The sequence below is a fragment of the Ursus americanus genome, chromosome 36, assembly GCF_024610735.1.
Source record: "Ursus americanus isolate L20-20 chromosome 36, mUrsAme1.1.p, whole genome shotgun sequence".
In the NCBI taxonomy this organism is placed as follows: domain Eukaryota; kingdom Metazoa; phylum Chordata; class Mammalia; order Carnivora; family Ursidae; genus Ursus; species Ursus americanus.
The window spans coordinates 6,928,416-6,946,924 of NC_142162.1; the positions used below are offsets into that span (position 1 = coordinate 6,928,416).

An 18,509-nucleotide genomic window follows, 5' to 3' on the forward strand; every position below is an offset into this window, starting at 1 on the left:
AGAAAGAGGGAGAGGCTTAAAGAGGAGAGAAACCTGAGAGAACAGATCCTGAAGGACAAGACTGGGGGTCCCAGCAACCTAGACCCCGGGCTTCCCACAGCCTCTGAGGCTCTGACGATACAACCAAACCACCACTACAAACTATGAATAATTAAAGTATATTTTCAATAAATCATTACATTTAAGAATTTGAAGAACTAAACACTCAAAAAAAATCGATCCTTCAGTGAACTGGCTTCCTGGGAATGAGAGAATCCTACCTGAGCAAGTATCTTATGTTAAGTCTATTTCTTAGATTTCTAGATCTTATTCTACAGAATTTGGACTCAGCATCACTACAGGGAATACTGTACACAGCGGACTGAATGAAAGAGGAGAAGAATCTGGCTCTGTGATTTCCCTAACCCGCCCTACACACCAATAATTTCAATACCATCTGGATCTTTTGTTATCAAAAAAAGCTTCTAAGACTCCAGAGAATCCCCACAGCTCATTTCCCCTACTTCTTCACTTAGGTACATAATTTTAAATCCATACAGAAAATCAGTGACTATTCACAAGGGCTGACCACAGTTACCATCTACACCTGGGTGACTAATGAAAGAAAGAGTCGGGTAGGTTCTGCTACTCCAGGTAGAGGAGAAAATGGAGACGCAGTTCTATGTTTTACCTTGGGAAACTGAGCCATGTAAACTGTCCCTCTCAGTTTTCACTTTTCTAAGTGAAATTTAATTCATTCCTCTTTTCTCATAGATCTTGTGTTTGCCAAATCTTTAATCTCATCTGATACTCTACTCTGAACACTCTCCAAACTGCTCCTTACCTCACTCAGTAGCCAAATGGACTCATGCTCATAGAACAGACCTGTGCACCCTTCATTTTATAAGGAAGAGATAACTTCCAGCTCTAAAGTACCAGTCTCCCAAATTCCTGATTCTTCTTGAACCCTGTATGGCATTACATTATTCACTTAAAAATACCTCTGCCTCACTTTATAAAAGCAAACTTCCTTCATCTCATATTGGTATTTCTGTAGTTTATTCTCTTTCACAAAATTATCCTCAATTTCTTGCTTCTAAAGGTTATCACGTTCATTTCTAAATGCTACATAAATAAGATGCTTTTAAAGGGCTATGTTAGATTTCCAATACATGATATTCAAAGAATCATAATATTGAGTACATTCATTTATATATTAAATTACCCAAATCATCCATCACATGTTTATTATTTGTAAAAGCCCAACAGCAAGTATTGCAAAAGAAGGACCAACTTTCACTTGGTTATACGTGATTCACCAAGGGACCTATGTTGGCTTCATTGTTATAAAATGAAAATTATAAGATTTTATCTTATAGAAGAAATTCACTGTAGTCTGGTAAACTAGTACCTATAAGGTATGAAAGATAGTAAGTTCCAATCAAAAAGTAAATCAAGCACTGACTTCGTTAGAAATGTTAAAACTAAACAAAAACTACAACAGAAAATTTTTTTTCAAAATACCTCACTCTGTTTTCTTTTCTTTGTGAAAATGTATCTAATAAATGTCTCTTGAAGGACTTCTTGTTTAACGAGGAAATGCCAAAGTCGTTTGACTGGAAGTGCAGAAGAATCCCGGGATCTATTAGAAAAAATTAACATATCTTCTTTTACTCTGTAGAAAATAGGCTTCATATTTGCAGAAACTTTAAAAAAAAACACCTCTCCATTATCTATTGCAAATAAACATTATTAAGCTCAACAAAATTTTAAAATTTCTCTTTTAATTTTTAGTTCTTTTAAAAATCATTCCTTCATCTAGAAATTAATTCTCTAATTACAGCTTCTCTGAATGAACAGGTTGAGCTGTGAGTCAAAAGAAGTTCTTATTATTCTCTTTTTAAATTATATTGTAGGGTTGGTTCTCTTGGTTACATATCACCACCAATGAATATAAGGTCACAGATTTCATTTTTAATAGCCCACCTAAAAAGCCTTCTCTTTCAAGCTTGGAATACTTTTAATTATGGGACAAATGCTTCACAAAAATTACTGCCAAAATGTCAGCAGCACCTTGTTTGCTTATGTAGATTCTTCTTCCAAAATATTTCTGTATAAGTTCTTAAAATAATGGCTAACATATAATAAATGTCTTTTTCTAATTATAAAAGTAATAAGTCTATTGAATTATAGGTAATAGTGGGGGAAATGTTTTCTATCTAGATTTCTAATGTTTTCCTTAAAACATTATTTTTTCCTTAAAACATTATTGTTTCCTTAAAACAATTTCCTAGAAATTGAACTGCAGGTTCAAAGTTATGAATGTTTTTATATAAACATAATATGGGTATATTTTGCCAAACTATCTCCCGGGAAACTTAAACCAGGCTACACTTTCATTGAGCATTGTGACAGCGTCCTTACTTGAATGGAGTATTTTCCGGTTCTAGCATTGCTTTATTTCGAAGAATAGCTGGTCCTGCTCCTGCTGAAAGGTCAGTTGGGTATGTGTTGATATAGTTAGGGGGTGGTCCTTCAAACTGATCCATTTTCTCTTGCAAGATCTGTTCCCAGTTCTCCAAGTTTTTAATCACAGCAATACCTAACGGTGATGTCACAGGCAACTCTAAAAAGTGACAGAAAATGTCATCTTGTTTTGATAAAAAAAAAAAAAAAAAGGTGATCATCATCCATATGCTTTAAAAATCTGAATTTTTAGAGCCCAAACCGCTGAAAACACAAATACACCTGAAAATGTTAATCTTCTACCACTTGGATTCTTAGTGCTTTTAACAAAACAGAAGGCCAGCTCTCTAAAACGAACTGAGAAAATGTGTAGCTTCTCTAGGCTGATTTCTTGCTTTTTCTTTCCAGCCTCTGGGTAATCAGGGGTTCCTGCTATGAATTAAAATCACAGACTGGGGCCTAAAAAAAACACAAGACCTCATAGAATCTTTAATTTTTAGTACCAAATGCTCTTTTCTATAGATTTTCATGAAGACAAACTCAATGCTAATTTATTATGTTTAACAACATTAATTACTTACCAGAGAATTCCAATCCAGCAATGGGAAAGAAATTCTTCACGTTGTGAAGTACTAGCTTAACCATTGTCAAATGCAGAAGAGCCCAGCTGTTCAAGGGAAACAAACAAACAAATTCTCCTTCACTGAAAATAACATCAGGAGAGAAGCACAGTGATGATTCCTGTCAATTGTTTAACCCAATCTCCAACCCAGGAAAAAAAGCTCTTTTTCTCTAACAACTTGAACCTTTGTAGTCTCTGAAAATACAAAATATGTAACAATATATCACACTTACAATATCTGAAAATTACCTAATGGAAAAAGATTTACCACACAGTCACATGGAATCTAACAGCATATCAGTGAATATATATTAAGTTTTAATAGCACAGCAATAAACTATGTATTTTTCCCTCACTAAAAATGTTTGTTTCCACTCTAGATGTAAGCTACTCTTTAAAACTAGATGGTAAAGAAATACTCTGCTGTCTCGAAATGTACCTCAAAGGTACAGAACTACTAACCTGAAGCTGTAAGTCAGTTCTTATATAAATTCATGATAATATTACTTAAAATTACTAACATCAGGATTTTTTTAATTAAAAAAAGAGAAAATCCTTATTTACCTGTAAGAATTTGGATCCTGATGCTCTTGTATTTGTGTATCTGAAAAAAAGGCGTCATCTTCTTCTTCATCGCTATGAATGCTTTCATCAGAATCATAGATAACACCACTATCAGACAGGGGGAGAAATGGCTGCAATAAAAGGCAAAATTATTTGTAGATATATAATTGGGCTGTTTTTGTCGTAACTTAATATTGAATATTTTAAGTGGTATCTAAGTAAAAATTTCCTTTCACAAGTGATACTAGACCTAGATGAGTCAAGAAAACTAGGAAAAACTTTCCGATTCCATAAAATAACTGAGAGCTGGATACAACAGAAATACCTCTGCAGCATTAATTACAACAATTATGGAAGCAACCCGGTGTCCACTGATGGATGGATAAAGACGATAAGGCACGCACACAGAGAAACATTACGCAGACATGAAAAAGAATGAGATCTTGCCGTTTGTGACAACATGGATGACCTGCAGGATATTACGCTAAGTGAACTAAATCAGAGAAAACAAACACCATATGATTCACTCATACGTAGAATCTGAAAAACAAACGAACTGGGTGCCGGGCGGCTCAGTCAGTAAAGCGGCTGACTTGGCCTCAGGTCAGGATCTCAGGGTCCTCAGATCCAGCCCCACTCAGCAGGGAGTCTGCTTCTCCCTCTGCCCCTCCCTCTGCTCATGTACAATCTCTCTCTCTCTCAAATAAATAAATAAATAAATAAATAAATAAATAAATAAATAAAAACCTTTTAAAAAATAAATAAGGAAAAATAAAAAACAAATGAAAAACAGACACTGAATCATACAGAGAACAAACTGGGGGTTGCCAGAGCGGGGGAGATGGGCAAATAGGTGAAGCAGGTAAAGAGGTACAAGCTTCCACCTATAAAATAAGTAATTCATGGGGAGGAACACTATAGTATAAGGGAATATAGCCAATAATACTGTAATAATGTTGTATGGTGACAGCTGATGACTACACTTATTGTGGTGAGCACAACATAGTGGATACAACTGCTGAATCGTGTTGCACACCTGAAATTAATAGAGCCTCCTATGCCAACTACACTTCAATAAAAAATAAAACACATGTCACAGAAACATTAAAAATCAAGCCTTTTTCTTAGGTATCAACATAGCTAGTTAGAAGTCCAAAGAAAAAGTATACACTAAGAAACATAAATACCAAAGGAAAAACTTTATGAAAACTGTCAGAGAGCTACAGTGAAGGAAAACACAAATTCTTCTAAAAGCTATATAAGAAGACTGAGACATGTAAAACTATAATTCTTTACAAATTAATTTATAGCTTTTAAGTTAATCGCAATAAAATTCTCCCTTGGGGGGGGGGCCTGGGTAGTTAAGCATCTGCCTTCAGCTCAGGTCATGATCCCAGGGTCCTGGGATGGAGCCCTGCATGGGACTCCCTGCTCAGTGGGGGGTCTGCTTCTCCCTCTGTCCCTCCCCCGACTTGTGCTCTCTCTCTCTCTGATGAATAAATACAATAAATAAAATCTTAAAAAAAAAATCCATCCATCTCCACTCGCTCTAATTTCATGGTGACTAAAGGAATTACTGATAATGAGATAAAGGGAACCTGGACGGCAGATACAAGTATTCCAGTCACTAGAAAACCATGACGCTGATTAAATGTTAATAAATCTGACTTCTGTTTTAGATCTAAATCCCATACGACTTTCATTCGTTTCATCCGTATCAAGTATCTGATCATTCCTGAATGACTATTCGGTTTCTGGACTTGAGAATAAATATCCAAACTGTAGTCCTTTGGGACGCGGGTGGCTCAATCGTTTAAGCATCTGCCTTTGGCTCAGGTCACGATCCCAGGGTCCGGGGATCAAGTCCCACATTGGGCTCTGCGCTCAGTGGGGAGTCTGCTTCTCCCTCTCCCTCTGTCCTTCCCCCGCCCCACTCACGCACTCTTGCTCACTCTGCTCTCTCAAAAAAAAAAAAAAAATTGAAAATAAATAAACAAATAAAAATAAACTGTAGTTATTTCAATGACAAGCTGCCTCTGGATTCTTATGTGATATATATACATAAGAATTAATATAATAAACACATACAAAACTTGTGCTCCTCACACCGCTTACCTTTGCAACAAAATAGTCCCACATACTAAGTTCAGGAGGAATAAATTTTTCTTTGTAAGACGGTCTCTCTGCAGGCACTGGCGGGGGGGTAGCATCTTTTACAGGTCTTCCGGGGACTAGCATTCGCATGTTGAATCTCCTACGGTGTTTGTCTATGTCTTCAGAAGGAACAGGAGGTGCTGAATAAAGACAGAAGAGGGAAAAAACCCAGCATTTATCTTCCATTATTAATTCAAAGAGTTAACGTTAACTTTTCTTTTCAACCTACTTTTGCCATGTTTTACTTTAGACTAAATTACTTCCATCTGTGTTCTAAGCTTTTGCACCCGTTTTCCAGCAATCATGGCACAGACGCAGATGAGGACAGAGACGCAGATGAGGACAGAGCATCAGAGAATATCCTGCCATGAAGTAGCCTATGCGCTACACAGAATTAGGATTAGAGTATTCTAGGCACAATGCATCAAATACATGGCATCTCCATTAATGCTTGAGTGAGTGTTTCTGGCTATGCTGTTCAAGGAAGATTCACTGAAGATGCCGGATGTAAAGCATGCCTTTAAATAAAGAAGGCAGACGCTCAGTGTGAAAAGAAGGGACAACAGAAACCAGTGACTAAGGGTTTGGATGAATGAGAACAGAGAGAACAAAATGGAGGAAGCATTGCTAAGAGGGTTATTTAAATGGAGCCAGGAGGACACTGAGGAAGTGGGGGTTTATGCATCTCCTGTCTCCAACTCTCGTAACTGCTTCTGGATTCCACTAAAAGCCAAGGCATCTGCTGCATTTAGAATGGACATAAACGGACTTTTCTTCACCTAGCACTAGTCGTAGCAACCACTCACATACAGATTAGGGTAACTGTAGCCACAGCAGTACCATCACATCTCCTTCAAAACAACTTATGTAAATTCCCGCTTTCCTCCCTAAAAACTGTAGCCTCCTTTGTCTCTCCAGAGCATGCTTTCAATTTCGGTCAACTCTGTGTCTCCCAGACTGCAACCCCGAAGTCCCCAAATAAACAGCACAGATTTTATTTTGCAGCTGCAATTTTGTCTTTCTTTCCCCCCTGGTTGACAAGGCTTACATGACTTACATGGCTTACAGCTAGAGTAGACCCCATGAAAATTTAAATCAGATTAGGTCATTCCTGCTAGTAATTTCCTGTCTTTCTTTAAAACAACTGAAGTTTTTACCATGATCCATGAAATCCTAAATGACCTCACCCTCAGCTTGTTGTCTTACCCTATCTTTGTCCAGACTTGCCCAGCTCAAGACAGCCACTCTGGCCTCTTCTGTAGTTCCTGGAAAAGGCCAAACTCATTCCTCTCTCATGACCCGGACACTCCCTTAACCATCTGCCTGAAAGGCTCTGGCCCCAAATACCTGCATGGTATGATCCCTGACTTTTCCAGAACTCTGTTCAAACAGTCTCACTGGAAATGTGTTTCATGACCACTCTAGACTGTTCCCACACGCTTTCCTCCATCACTCTCCACCTACTCTGCTTTATTTTTATCACAGTTCTTATCATAACCAAAATATTATTATTTACTTGTTAATTTTTTTTACTGTGTGTTTACCTCCACTAGATGTGCGCTCCATGAAGGTACGGGATTTCACCCCAAAGCCCAGAACACTGCTTGGCATATTGTAGGTGTTAAGTGAATGCAAACACGAATGTGCATTACGCATGGATGACTTGACGAATGAATAACCATGAAAAAATAACAGAAAATTCAGGAAGAGAAAGAAGTGATTTAAGGGGAAAACTTTCAAATTCGAGGTGGACTACAACAAGGTAGGAACTAGAGGAAGAGTCACCCACATATGGTGGGAGTGAAAGCAATGAAAGTGGCTAAGGTCTCCTTCCCTACTGCGACTCACAGATTTACCTTTAATTCAACCTTGGGCAGGGGCGCCTCGGTGGCTCAGTCGGTTAAGCATCCGACTCTTGATTTCGGCTCAGGTCATGATCTCGGTCATGAGATCCAGCCCTGCATCGGACTCCATGCTCAGCACAGAGTCTGCTCGAGATTCTCTGTCCCCCTGTCCCTTCCCCCGCTTGCACACACCTTGTCTCTTTCTCTCTCAAACAAATACCTTTAAAAAAAAAATAATTCAATCTTGGGCAGTAAGAACAGATCAGAACCAGTGCCATTTAAAATCTTTGTGCCACTGATTCCTCATCTGTAATAGGATAATTTCTAAGGGTAGATTAAGATGTTTCAGCACCAAGATGGAAACCTTTCCTATGGCATCGGCCTACACCTCACCATATCCTACCATCTTAAAAAGTGGAATGAAAAATACATTCTACATCAAAAACTAATGATGTGTGGTGACTAACATAATAAAATTAAAAAAAGAAAAAGAAAAATACATTCTAGTCCATGAGGGAAGAAAAAAAAATAAAATGGAATTTCAAAAACCATATGCATGACTGGAAAGGCTATCCTGCACATGACCATGACCTAATCTGAAGCCTATTGCTGGCATATTCTATAAAGATTATTTAAATCTTCCTTCTCTAATAACTATCCTTTTCCCTTTCCATCCCTTAACATTCTCCTCACTTATCTTTACCTGTCCTCTATTTCTTTCTTATCCTCCTCAAATTTGTCCCGGTTTATCAAAAAATGTTGAACTGAAACTATATTTTTTATTCAAACATTGAGTTTAGTTATTTACTATCCTAACCAGAGTGATTATATTTTAAACATCATTGATTTTCAGGGGCGCCTGGGTGGCACAGCGGTTAAGCGTCTGCCTTCGGCTCAGGGCGTGATCCTGGCATTCTGGGATCGAGCTCCACATCAGGCTCCTCCGCTATGAGCCTGCTTCTTTCTCTCCCACTCCCCCTGCTTGTGTTCCCTCTCTCGCTGGCTGTCTCTCTCTCTGTCGAATAAATAAATAAAATCTCTAAAAAAAAAAATCACTGATTTTCAAAATAAAAATTCTTAAAACATTAAAAAAATCTTTTAACACTGGAAATTATTTACATTTACAAATATTATTGGTATCAAATATTTCTTACCTGAAATATTTTCTGATTGCCTTTGAGGTTTCACAACAAGTTTCACACCTCCTCCAAAAACAGCAGCCCACATTCGATTATTTAGTGGGTGGGCTGCAAGTCGAAACAGTTCATTGGAGGAATTTGTAGCTAGAGCATGTATTAGTAAACTTAAGTAAACGGCAACAACAGCTTCACACAACAAAATGTTCAATTTTGGCTGATCTTCATCTTGAGCTGAACTCAAGAGATTAATGAGTGAGCTCACACCTGTAAGGGTACATAATAAGAAGTATATCAGCAGAAAGCTCCAGAAGAAAAAAAATCCAAATTGGTAACTTAACCAAAATTATGTATCTATATTATATAACATATATCATATCCATAATCTGAGCAACAAAATAAATGACAGAAATGAATTATAGCCTATGGAATAAAATAAGACCCATTAGTTTATAAACTAATAAGTATAAGTTTATATACTAAAAAATGAGTGAATAAATAAATAAGAAGGAGAGACAGGAAAGCTCTTCCTCATAGTACAATTTCAACTAAAAGTAGAAAGAATGATATAAAATCAGAAAAAATCACCATCCAGTAATCCCCACAGGAATATCTGATTCAGGCGAGTGTCATCACTGTATGCTAAAAGTGGGTAGAAGTATAATATTTTATACAGTCTCAAACTCTCTCTTCAAAAGAGACTTATTAATTGCAAAGAAAAAATAGTAGCTTAACAAATGAGAAATCCGGCAAAAACTACCCTAACAAGCAGTCAAAGTTAACAGCACCAGCAATGGAACCGATCATGTGCCTCTTGACACTCTGCACTAAGGGCACAGGATCTCTTTTGTGGTAACCCTGCCAGAAATACATAACCTGAGTCTAATACTAACAGAAGGTCAGGAAAACCCGAATTGAAGGACATTCTAAAAAATAACTGGCTAGTACTCTTCAAAATTGTCAGTCATGAAAGACAGAGAGGAAGAAGAGGAAGAAGAGGAAGAAGAGGAAGAGGAAAAAGAGGAAGAAGAGGAAGAGGAAGAAGAGGAAGAAGAGGAAGAGGAACAACAGCAGCAACAACAACAACAACAACAACAACAACTAGTCCATATCAGAGGAGACTCATGAGACATTACAACTAAATGTTACATGGAAGACACGAGTAGGACAATTGGTGAAATTTCTGTAAGGTCTATAGGTTAGAAGAACAATATTGTATCAATGTTAAGATGCTGAATTTGAAAACTGTGCTATGGTTGTGTAAGAAAATGTCTGTTTTTAGGAAAGACATATTGATATATTTAGATGTAAAAGGGCATCATGTGTGCGACTTCCTCTCACATACTTCAGAAAAAATACATATGTACACAGAGAGAGAGAGAGAGAGAGAGAGAGGGAGAGAGAGACAGATGAAATGGTAAAGCAGGTATGGCAAAATGCTAACGTTTGGAGAATCTGGGTGAAGGCTATACAAAAATTCTTTGTACCGTTTTTGCAACTTTTTGTAAGCCTCATTTATTTCAATAAAAAATTAAAGTGAAGACGATGTTTCCAGAAAGTTAGGTATAAGTGAATTTTAAATATATACTTTGAGTTTGTCACTTGTTTCTACTGCCACTCTTCACAACAAATAAAGTCAGAGTTATAAAGCAAGTAGAGTAAAAACTAAATGACACAGCAGACCAGGAAAAGGTATGAAGAGAGTGGAGGTGGTCTGAAATAACTGATGTGGAGAATGAGAAAGAGAGCTGACCAGAGAAAGAGAAGGACTGACTGACAGCATGACAGAAGTGCCACAGAACGGTCACTCTTATCCCAACATACAAATTTACACTGGAGAATAACTGTAGTCTCTCTGATACATCTGTGAAAATATCTGTGTGATACTGTTCTCTAATTTAGGATTTCTAAGGATAAGGAAGAGGATGTGCTCACCCTTATGAAAGATGTTAAACCTTGCTTTTTTATTCTGGTCAACACAGCTGGGTTTTGAAGCCTTAACTTTCTGAGTCTTCAGACAACATTACAGTACTTAAGAATTCCTAATCCATGGCAGAAAACATCATCAAAAACAAACAAATAAAAAAACCATTCACCAAATCCACAAAGAACAACAATCAGGAAACCAGTTAGTAAATTTTTTTAAATGGAATTGCCAAATAGAAGATTTAAAAAAAAAAAACAAAAGCAAATAAACAAAAACACTTAAATTCTCACCAGGCCATTGAGCAGGAGAAGAATTTGGGGTTGCATGCTCTTCAATACTTTCTGTCCTCAGTCTTCGACGATCACTTAAAAGAAGTCCTTGATAAGCCATTCCAGTAAATTGGTTTCCTTCTGTTTGACTGCTAATACAAATACGGCTCAGTTATTTAGCGTCCTGACAGAGCTAATAAGCGATTGCACTTTATATATATTTCTTTTCGATGATTATAATGACATTTAGTCATTTTTTTCCATGTTTCAAGTTTTTACTTAAATTCTAGTTAGTTAAGGGGCGCCTGGCTGGCTCAGTTGGTAGAACATCGACTCTTGATCTCAGGGTCATGAGTTCCAGCCACACATGTTGGGCATAGAGATTACTTTAAAAAAAAAAAAAGAAGAAGAAGAAGAAGAAAAAAATTCTAGCTGGTTAACATATATGGTGTAATATCGCTTTCAGGAATATGACATTTAGTCTTTTTCAAATCTTTTTTAGATGCCATTAACAATTGAAAATCTTTTCTAAATTCACCCATTTTTATTAAAAATAAGAATCTGAGAGTAAGAAGACTACTGTTGGTACTAGAATATGTTAGCAAGTTTCAGGACACTATTTTCTTGCATTTCTTAACTCTGCAAAGTTGAATTAAAACATGAACTAAAATGTGGAGAATCATAGCTTAGAAATATCTAATCCTAAAGCCAAATGTGCCTCAATATTTATTTCCCTCATCTTTGTGGAGCTGGGGAAAATACAAAAGCAGAAAGTAAAGCTAACTCCCTTCAGAGTCAATCATAGCCTAAGGATGAGAAAATACACATTTTAAAAACACTCATTTGGATTCTCATTTGGTGCCATTTTAACCAGTGAGTGATGTCAACAAGTGGTTTTTGATCATTAAGAGGACCATAGTCAATTACATAAACTCTTTTTTCCTTATTCACATTTCCAAGTCTCTGTAGTTACTTAGACGTGGCCTCACTAGACTAAAAGCAGAGTACCAGCCTTATTTTAAGGGAGTAATTCCTTTTGTAATATCAAGTCTTCCCACAAAAGGCTGCTGAATTTATAAGGAGAAAACATACACATATGTTTAATAGAAATTAATGTGATTCTATTTATTTTACAAACTTTTCATTAATGTGATTCATTTAAATCTGGGTCATCTTTCCAAGTGATTCAATTTCTTACTTACATTGCCTTCATTATTAAAACGCAAGGTTTTAATTTCCTATAGGAAAATTTAAACCATTACTTCTCATAGGTATCACTTCCAAAGATTTTTTTTTTAAGATTTTATTTATTTATTCAACAAAAATATAGATAGCCAGCGAGAGAGGGAACACAAGCAGGGGGAGTGGGAGAGGAAGAAGCAGGCTCATAGCGGAGGAGCCCGATGTGGGGCTCGATCCCAGAACGCCGGGATCACGCTCTGAGCTGAAGGCAGACGCCCAACCGCTGTGCCACCGAGGCACCCCCACTTCCAAAGATTTTTATAGTATATGTAAATGAGCAAGTAAAATTGATTTTAATAATTCTATGTAAGAAATGTAGTTTTTGAGTTTTTTTAAATGTATTTCCTCTTTCAACTGAAAACCAAACAAGTAGGAGATAATCCAATGCTAAAAGAAATGGTTCTTATGGAAAAAAAAAAATTAGAAAACTTCGTATTAGAAATTATTTTGAAGACTGGAAAATTACTTTAAAATCAAAAAAGACAGTGATGATAATAATTTTCATTTAGTATTTATCATTTTCTATATGCCTCTGTTGTTACTAGGTGACAGCTAAATTAAAGTTATTTTATTTCTCCTTCTCTCTCATCTATTAGAGTATACGTGGCAGTCACATTTGAGGATTTTTCCGTCCGTAGGAAATAGAACTTTCATATAACTCAGGAACAGTTTAGTGTTTTTACTGTATTAATAATTTAGCTTTTTTTTTTTTTTACCTGTAGCTGTGACTGTCACATAATGCCTGGTAAATTGATGCAGAAAGTGATGCCGCTAGTGAATGAAGTGTGTGCACCTAAAACCAAAACAGCCACAGTTACATTTTATACTAACATTTCTATATACAACAGTAGTATCTTAAATATTAGAAAATGCCCAGCAAACTATCAATATCATAAATAAGACTAGATCCTAAGACCACTAACTCTACTTTAAAACTCCTAAAATAACACTCACCCAACTTAAGATGCATGCCCACAACAAAGCTAACGGATTCAGACACATCTTTATCAAATATTTACTTACTGTGAGCCTGCCATTTACCAGGCTCTGAGCAAAGCACCAATGTTCATCTGTTAGTGGGACGGTTAGCTTAAAGGTTAATATTCCAAAAAAGCAGAACCAAAGTAAGTATACAGTTTTCTAAGCTTTTATTTAAACTGCCTTACAAAATTCCCCTTGGTGAAAATAAATACTTGATCTTATCAATAGGAATGAATTATAAATGTTTAGCTATATCAATCACTATGTGAAATGGCTGATTTTTCAGAAAGCAAGTAGTTTACTTAGTACTCATGAGTAGTGCATACTCTTAGAATTTTGAATTTAGAAAGTTTAAAAATTATCAATATAAAAACTAAATCCTAAAAAAAAATTCTGAATCAACATTTTCAGACTCATAAAATCTTAAATTTTATGGGACCTTAGAAATAGCCCCATATTCTTCGAAAGACTTATCTAAATTTCTAGGAACTGGAAATATTTACTTAGAATTTATATGCATTTAATGCCTTTTCTAAGTGTCTCTATTCACCTAACAAATAATTTAAGAAATCTCTGTTAAAACACTAATGCAGAGTAATTCATGCTATGGATTAGAAGTCTCTAATAGGTTGGTGTAACCAGTAAATCATGGGTCCTTTAGAAGAATGCACTACCAGAGGTCAAACGTGCCTTTTTTTTTAATAATATTTTTTATTATATTATGTTAGTCACCATACAGTACATCCCTAGTTTTTGATGTAAAGTTCCATGATTCATTACTTGCGTATAACACCCAGTGCACCACGCAATACGTGCCCTCCTTACTACCCATCACCAGCCTATCCCATTCCCCCACCCCCCTCCCCTCTGAAGCCCTCAGTTTGTTTCCCAGAGTCCATAGTCTTTTAAACGAAAGATATAACCAAAAATGTTGGGGACCCGAAATGACATCAGCCGCTGGAATTGGAAAAGCAGAGCACAGATACACACAGCCTAGCACAGAGGTAGTCTGATCAACTCCAAATCCTGCCAAGCTTCCTAGTATTTTCTTGGAATCTACCTGTTCTTAGGTTTTCAGCACAGGGTATGGGGTTTCATTTGGGGGTAAGTCAGTCTGTCAACACCCTGACTGCCCCTAATCCTGCAGAGCCTCCAACACACACAATCATCAGGGAAATAGCAGTGAGAATACTTTCTCTGGGGTATTTCTGATCAGTCCTGGTTCTCTCCATGATACTCCCTGAGCTTATATTCTCATAATATCCTGGCATATAGTCATAAACATTTCTAAATTAATGGTTCATTTTAAGGGGAATGGAGGATTTAAAAGCATATTAAGAGGCAAGAATATTGTCTAGGAAATTTCATCATCAAAAAAAGCGTTCGCCTGTCTCAAATTACTTTTCCATAAAGAGCCTTCCACGGATCAGGATTGGGGAAGTGGCACATGAAGAGCACTTTAAAATATTTCCTCCAGGTTCCAACTGGAAGACGAGTTTAACGTATTTACCTTCTCAATGTGTACAATATCAACCAATCATCCACTTTACATTACCTTCACATCTCCGACACTGGGATGCGGTGGTGTTTTCATCTGAACAATAGTGTAAAGTATATCATGGATGTGATTATTCAGGTATAATACAGGATTAGCTATGACTGTTTTTGTTGAAGCAATACTTGCTGAAAGCAGAGGTAGGGTGGTGGGCAACGGAAGTGGAGACTGGAGCTGCTTCACCGTAGTCTCCTGTGGGTTACCGTGGGTTATTTTTTTTTCAGAGTAGGTAAAACGGAGAAAAAAATCAATTAGTATTTACATGATAAAAATACTGGTGATGAACAACTGAATAAAAGCAGTATGTATTTATTCACTCGTTCTACAAAAATCTACTGAGCACCCAGTCTGCACCAGTTGCTCTGTGAGATGCAGGAATAAAAGCAGTATGTATTTATGCACTCGTTCTACGAAAATCTACTGAGCACCCAGTCTGCACCAGTTGCTCTGTGAGATGCAGGAATAAAAGCAGTATGTATTTATTCACTCGTTCTGCGAAAATCTACTGAGCACCCAGTCTGCACCAGTTGCTCTGTGAGATGCAGGAATAAAAGCAGTATGTATTTATTCACTCGTTCTACGAAAATCTACTGAGCACCGTCTGCACCAGTTGCTCTGTGAGATGCAGGAGATAGAAAGACGAGTAGGACCCAGCTGTGCTCTCAAGCAGCTAAGCCCACTCATCATCACTAAAGCTTTGATCTCCACAGAGCCATGCAGAGCATAAATTATCTGCCGTCTACAATCAGAGGAGCTGGACATATTTAGGTTAACTAATAAAAAAAGCTCTTAAAATTATTAAAATAACCAAGATTGAAAACAAGAGTGAAGTTCATACCTGCTGTGATTCTTGTAGCAAAAATTTGAGTTCCATCCTTACCGAGGCCAGACCACCCCCCTGGGCCCCGTGAAGGCTACAGTAACTAAGGAACACTCTCAGGAGATCTTGGTTTTTCTGTAACCACAACTTTCGTCTTTCTGCATGTTCTCGTTTTGCCTGCAATCTCCGTCTTTCTATTTGGTGGCGCTCATAGGATCCTATATCTGGTTTGTCCATCATTTCTTCCTGGTCCAGAAGCTCACTCTCTACCTTGGGATGTGTTTTACTGGCATATTCTTTCATAACTGATTCATGGTTACATATCTCATGCAAGGCAGCAATTTCCTTTTCAAGCCAGTTATAGAGCTGAAATCTGAGTTTTCCACCATCTACTTCATAACCTGTAGCCAGTGTTCTTAGTTCGGTCATAAGGATCTTTAAACAAGCTCTGAATTTCAGTTGCTCAGCAATCACATCAACTTCAGTATCGCCTTCCAGACAGTCCTCCTCCTGAGGAGTCAATAATACATTAGGGTCTGAGGCTTTCTGATCTTGTCTGTCTGTCTCCCTGGCATCTGTACTTTTCATTATTAAACCAACAGCGTCATCTTCTTCCTCTTCTTCTAAGGCACTATCATGCTCTTCACCCCAGTCAAGAGTAAGAGGCTCCTCATCAACTTTTACTATCGGCTGGCTCCAGTCAAACTGTGAGGAAGTTACATGAGACCAATCGATGCTGGAACTGCCATTGTCAAGGCTCACGGTCTTTGATTCTGAAGGTAGGTCATCTGTCTTTTTAGGAATTGAATCAGGCTGACCTTTTTTTGAAGGTAAGGCAGATATTTTGGTAACTTTTGGAATTTTGGAGAGTACCTCCAAGGCTAGAACAGGGCATCCAACTTTAAAATGAGCATTTGCGGTGGTAAAGAATAATTTCCTTTCTATAAGATTAATTTTATCAACAAAGTTTTTTTCAGTTTTGAGACCAAGGGTTGCCAAAGTTCCTTCAGGGGAGGCAAGGTTTCTTCGAATCAGCAAAGGATGAGTTCGAAGGTAGTTGTAGAAACTAAACACCACTGGGTTACAAGATTTGATGATAACTATAGAAGTAAAACACAGAATCACAAGGTATTATGTTAATTTGCACTTATATTACAAAAGAATAAAATAGGTCAGCAATTCCTCAAAATAAAGGATACTTAAATATTATTTATATATTTATTTTTAATATTGCTTATATTTTCTAAATGGAGAGAAAACTCCTAAAAAATGATTAACTGGTTCTCTAAAAAAGAAGAGAACACAAATAGAGAGGTCAGGAAAGAAGCTAGATCTCTCTGAAAACACCTTGGTTTTATATATTTTATTTCAAAGTCATGTCAACATTTTATATAATTTTAAAAGAAAAACTAAATTTGAAAAAAATCACAAAAAAGCAACGGCAAAATTAAATCAGTGATTCTGTATGTCAAGCTGGTAGCATAACCACGCAAAGAGGAACTATAAAGTGACTTTAAAATAAGTAATCTGGCTGCACATCCTTACCGGGATATACCATAAAAACAAAAATAACTGCCAAAAAAAAAAAAAAAGTTTAAACTGTTCTCAGTAATCATGTTGCTATGAAAAATTTTTGCATCATTATTCTGAAGCTATCATATACATATAACAAATATGTTAATGCTGTGAGAATTCAAGCTTTTCATTATAAGACACAAATATGAAATCTAAAAAGATATCTATAATCTATATTGAATTAAAAATTTCAGTGTGAATGCATGAATTCTAAGGTAAAAAAAATATATACTATATATATGTCATATATATATATATATGAGATCCTCACTCCATTCATTAAAACAGCCTAGACACAATGACCAAACCAACAGCAAATGAGGATCCCTATACCCAGGCTGTAGTCTCTATTATTCCCCCATTAAAAGGAACTAGGATTCCTTGGAAGGATGGCCATTTCCAGGCCTGGGGCATGCAATGTACAAGAGGAGCCTGAAATATCATGTCGTAACAGAAAGCAAAGAAGCTATCAAGGAATAATATCAAAAGGATCCAAGAACTTGCAGAAGCTCTTGCTGGTTAAAAATGAGATCATCCGAGCATCCATAATAATAAACTACAATGGATTCAAACACAAGTCTATCTAAATTTGTGAGTTCAAATAACTCAAACAAATATAAAAGCGAAGTAGTCGCCTTTGTAGTATGTTAGTGAACCAAACTATCATTTTGAAAACTGGTATAGAGAAAGAATCAAACATTCATGTTCCTTTCACTGCGTATACTACTGGATTTCCGAGTCATCAAATGGCTGAGGAAGACTGTACTTCTAGAGAAGTATTCCAACTCAGAAAGGAAGAATAAAACGACACAATCAGAATATCATCAGTTTACAAACATTAAGGAAATAAAGGATCTACGCAGTGATCACTGATGGCTGTTAATATAACAAAAAGCAAAGCAAGCAAACATTACGCATTCCCTGATGGAAGTACCCCACGCCACCATAAAAGATTTCTGCCAAAAATCTAATAAAACCATCTAGAATCTTAATTACCTTAATTTATAGGAAATATAGAGAACACGGGGTGAAAAACACATGAAGTGACACAAAAGGGACACAACCAACAAATTCTAAAAAGTGAGAAACCACAAAAGAAACAATTTGACTTCTTTAACAAATATATTGCAAGGGACAAGAAAAAGGAAGACGGAAAACTATGGATTAAAGTAGACAAGAGGCACCTCAACCAATCATAACATATATACCTCGCTTGAATCTGATTCAAACAAAATAATTGTATAAATTTTATGAGACAACCAGGAAAATTTGAACATTGCCCATTTCGTGATTACTAATCGAATTTTGTTACAGTGATATGTGTTGTGTTTAAGAGTCCTTACTTTCTGGAGATTCATTCTGAAATATTTACAAA

At 36.6% G+C, this 18,509-nt stretch overlaps 1 protein-coding gene across 4 annotated transcripts in view; it reads right to left on the reverse strand.

The window, feature by feature from the left end:
- DMXL2 (Dmx like 2) overlaps positions 1-18,509 on the reverse strand; it is a 142,947-nt gene that overhangs the window by 10,722 nt on the left and 113,716 nt on the right. For 2 of the 4 annotated variants that reach the window (XM_087859145.1, XM_045812130.2), the window contains exons 24-33: positions 15,578-16,659; positions 14,740-14,931; positions 12,920-12,996; positions 10,983-11,110; positions 8,784-9,032; positions 5,747-5,925; positions 3,632-3,762; positions 3,027-3,112; positions 2,404-2,605; positions 1,504-1,621 (exon numbers count right to left, since the gene is read on the reverse strand). In XM_087859145.1, the coding sequence (XP_087715271.1) occupies positions 1,504-1,621; positions 2,404-2,605; positions 3,027-3,112; positions 3,632-3,762; positions 5,747-5,925; positions 8,784-9,032; positions 10,983-11,110; positions 12,920-12,996; positions 14,740-14,931; positions 15,578-16,659 (2,444 nt within the window). Of the gene's footprint in view, positions 1-1,503; positions 1,622-2,403; positions 2,606-3,026; positions 3,113-3,631; positions 3,763-5,746; positions 5,926-8,783; positions 9,033-10,982; positions 11,114-12,919; positions 12,997-14,739; positions 14,932-15,577; positions 16,660-18,509 lie in introns of all 4 variants that reach the window. The other 2 variants (XM_087859144.1, XM_045812129.2) reach the window with 1 other exon arrangement.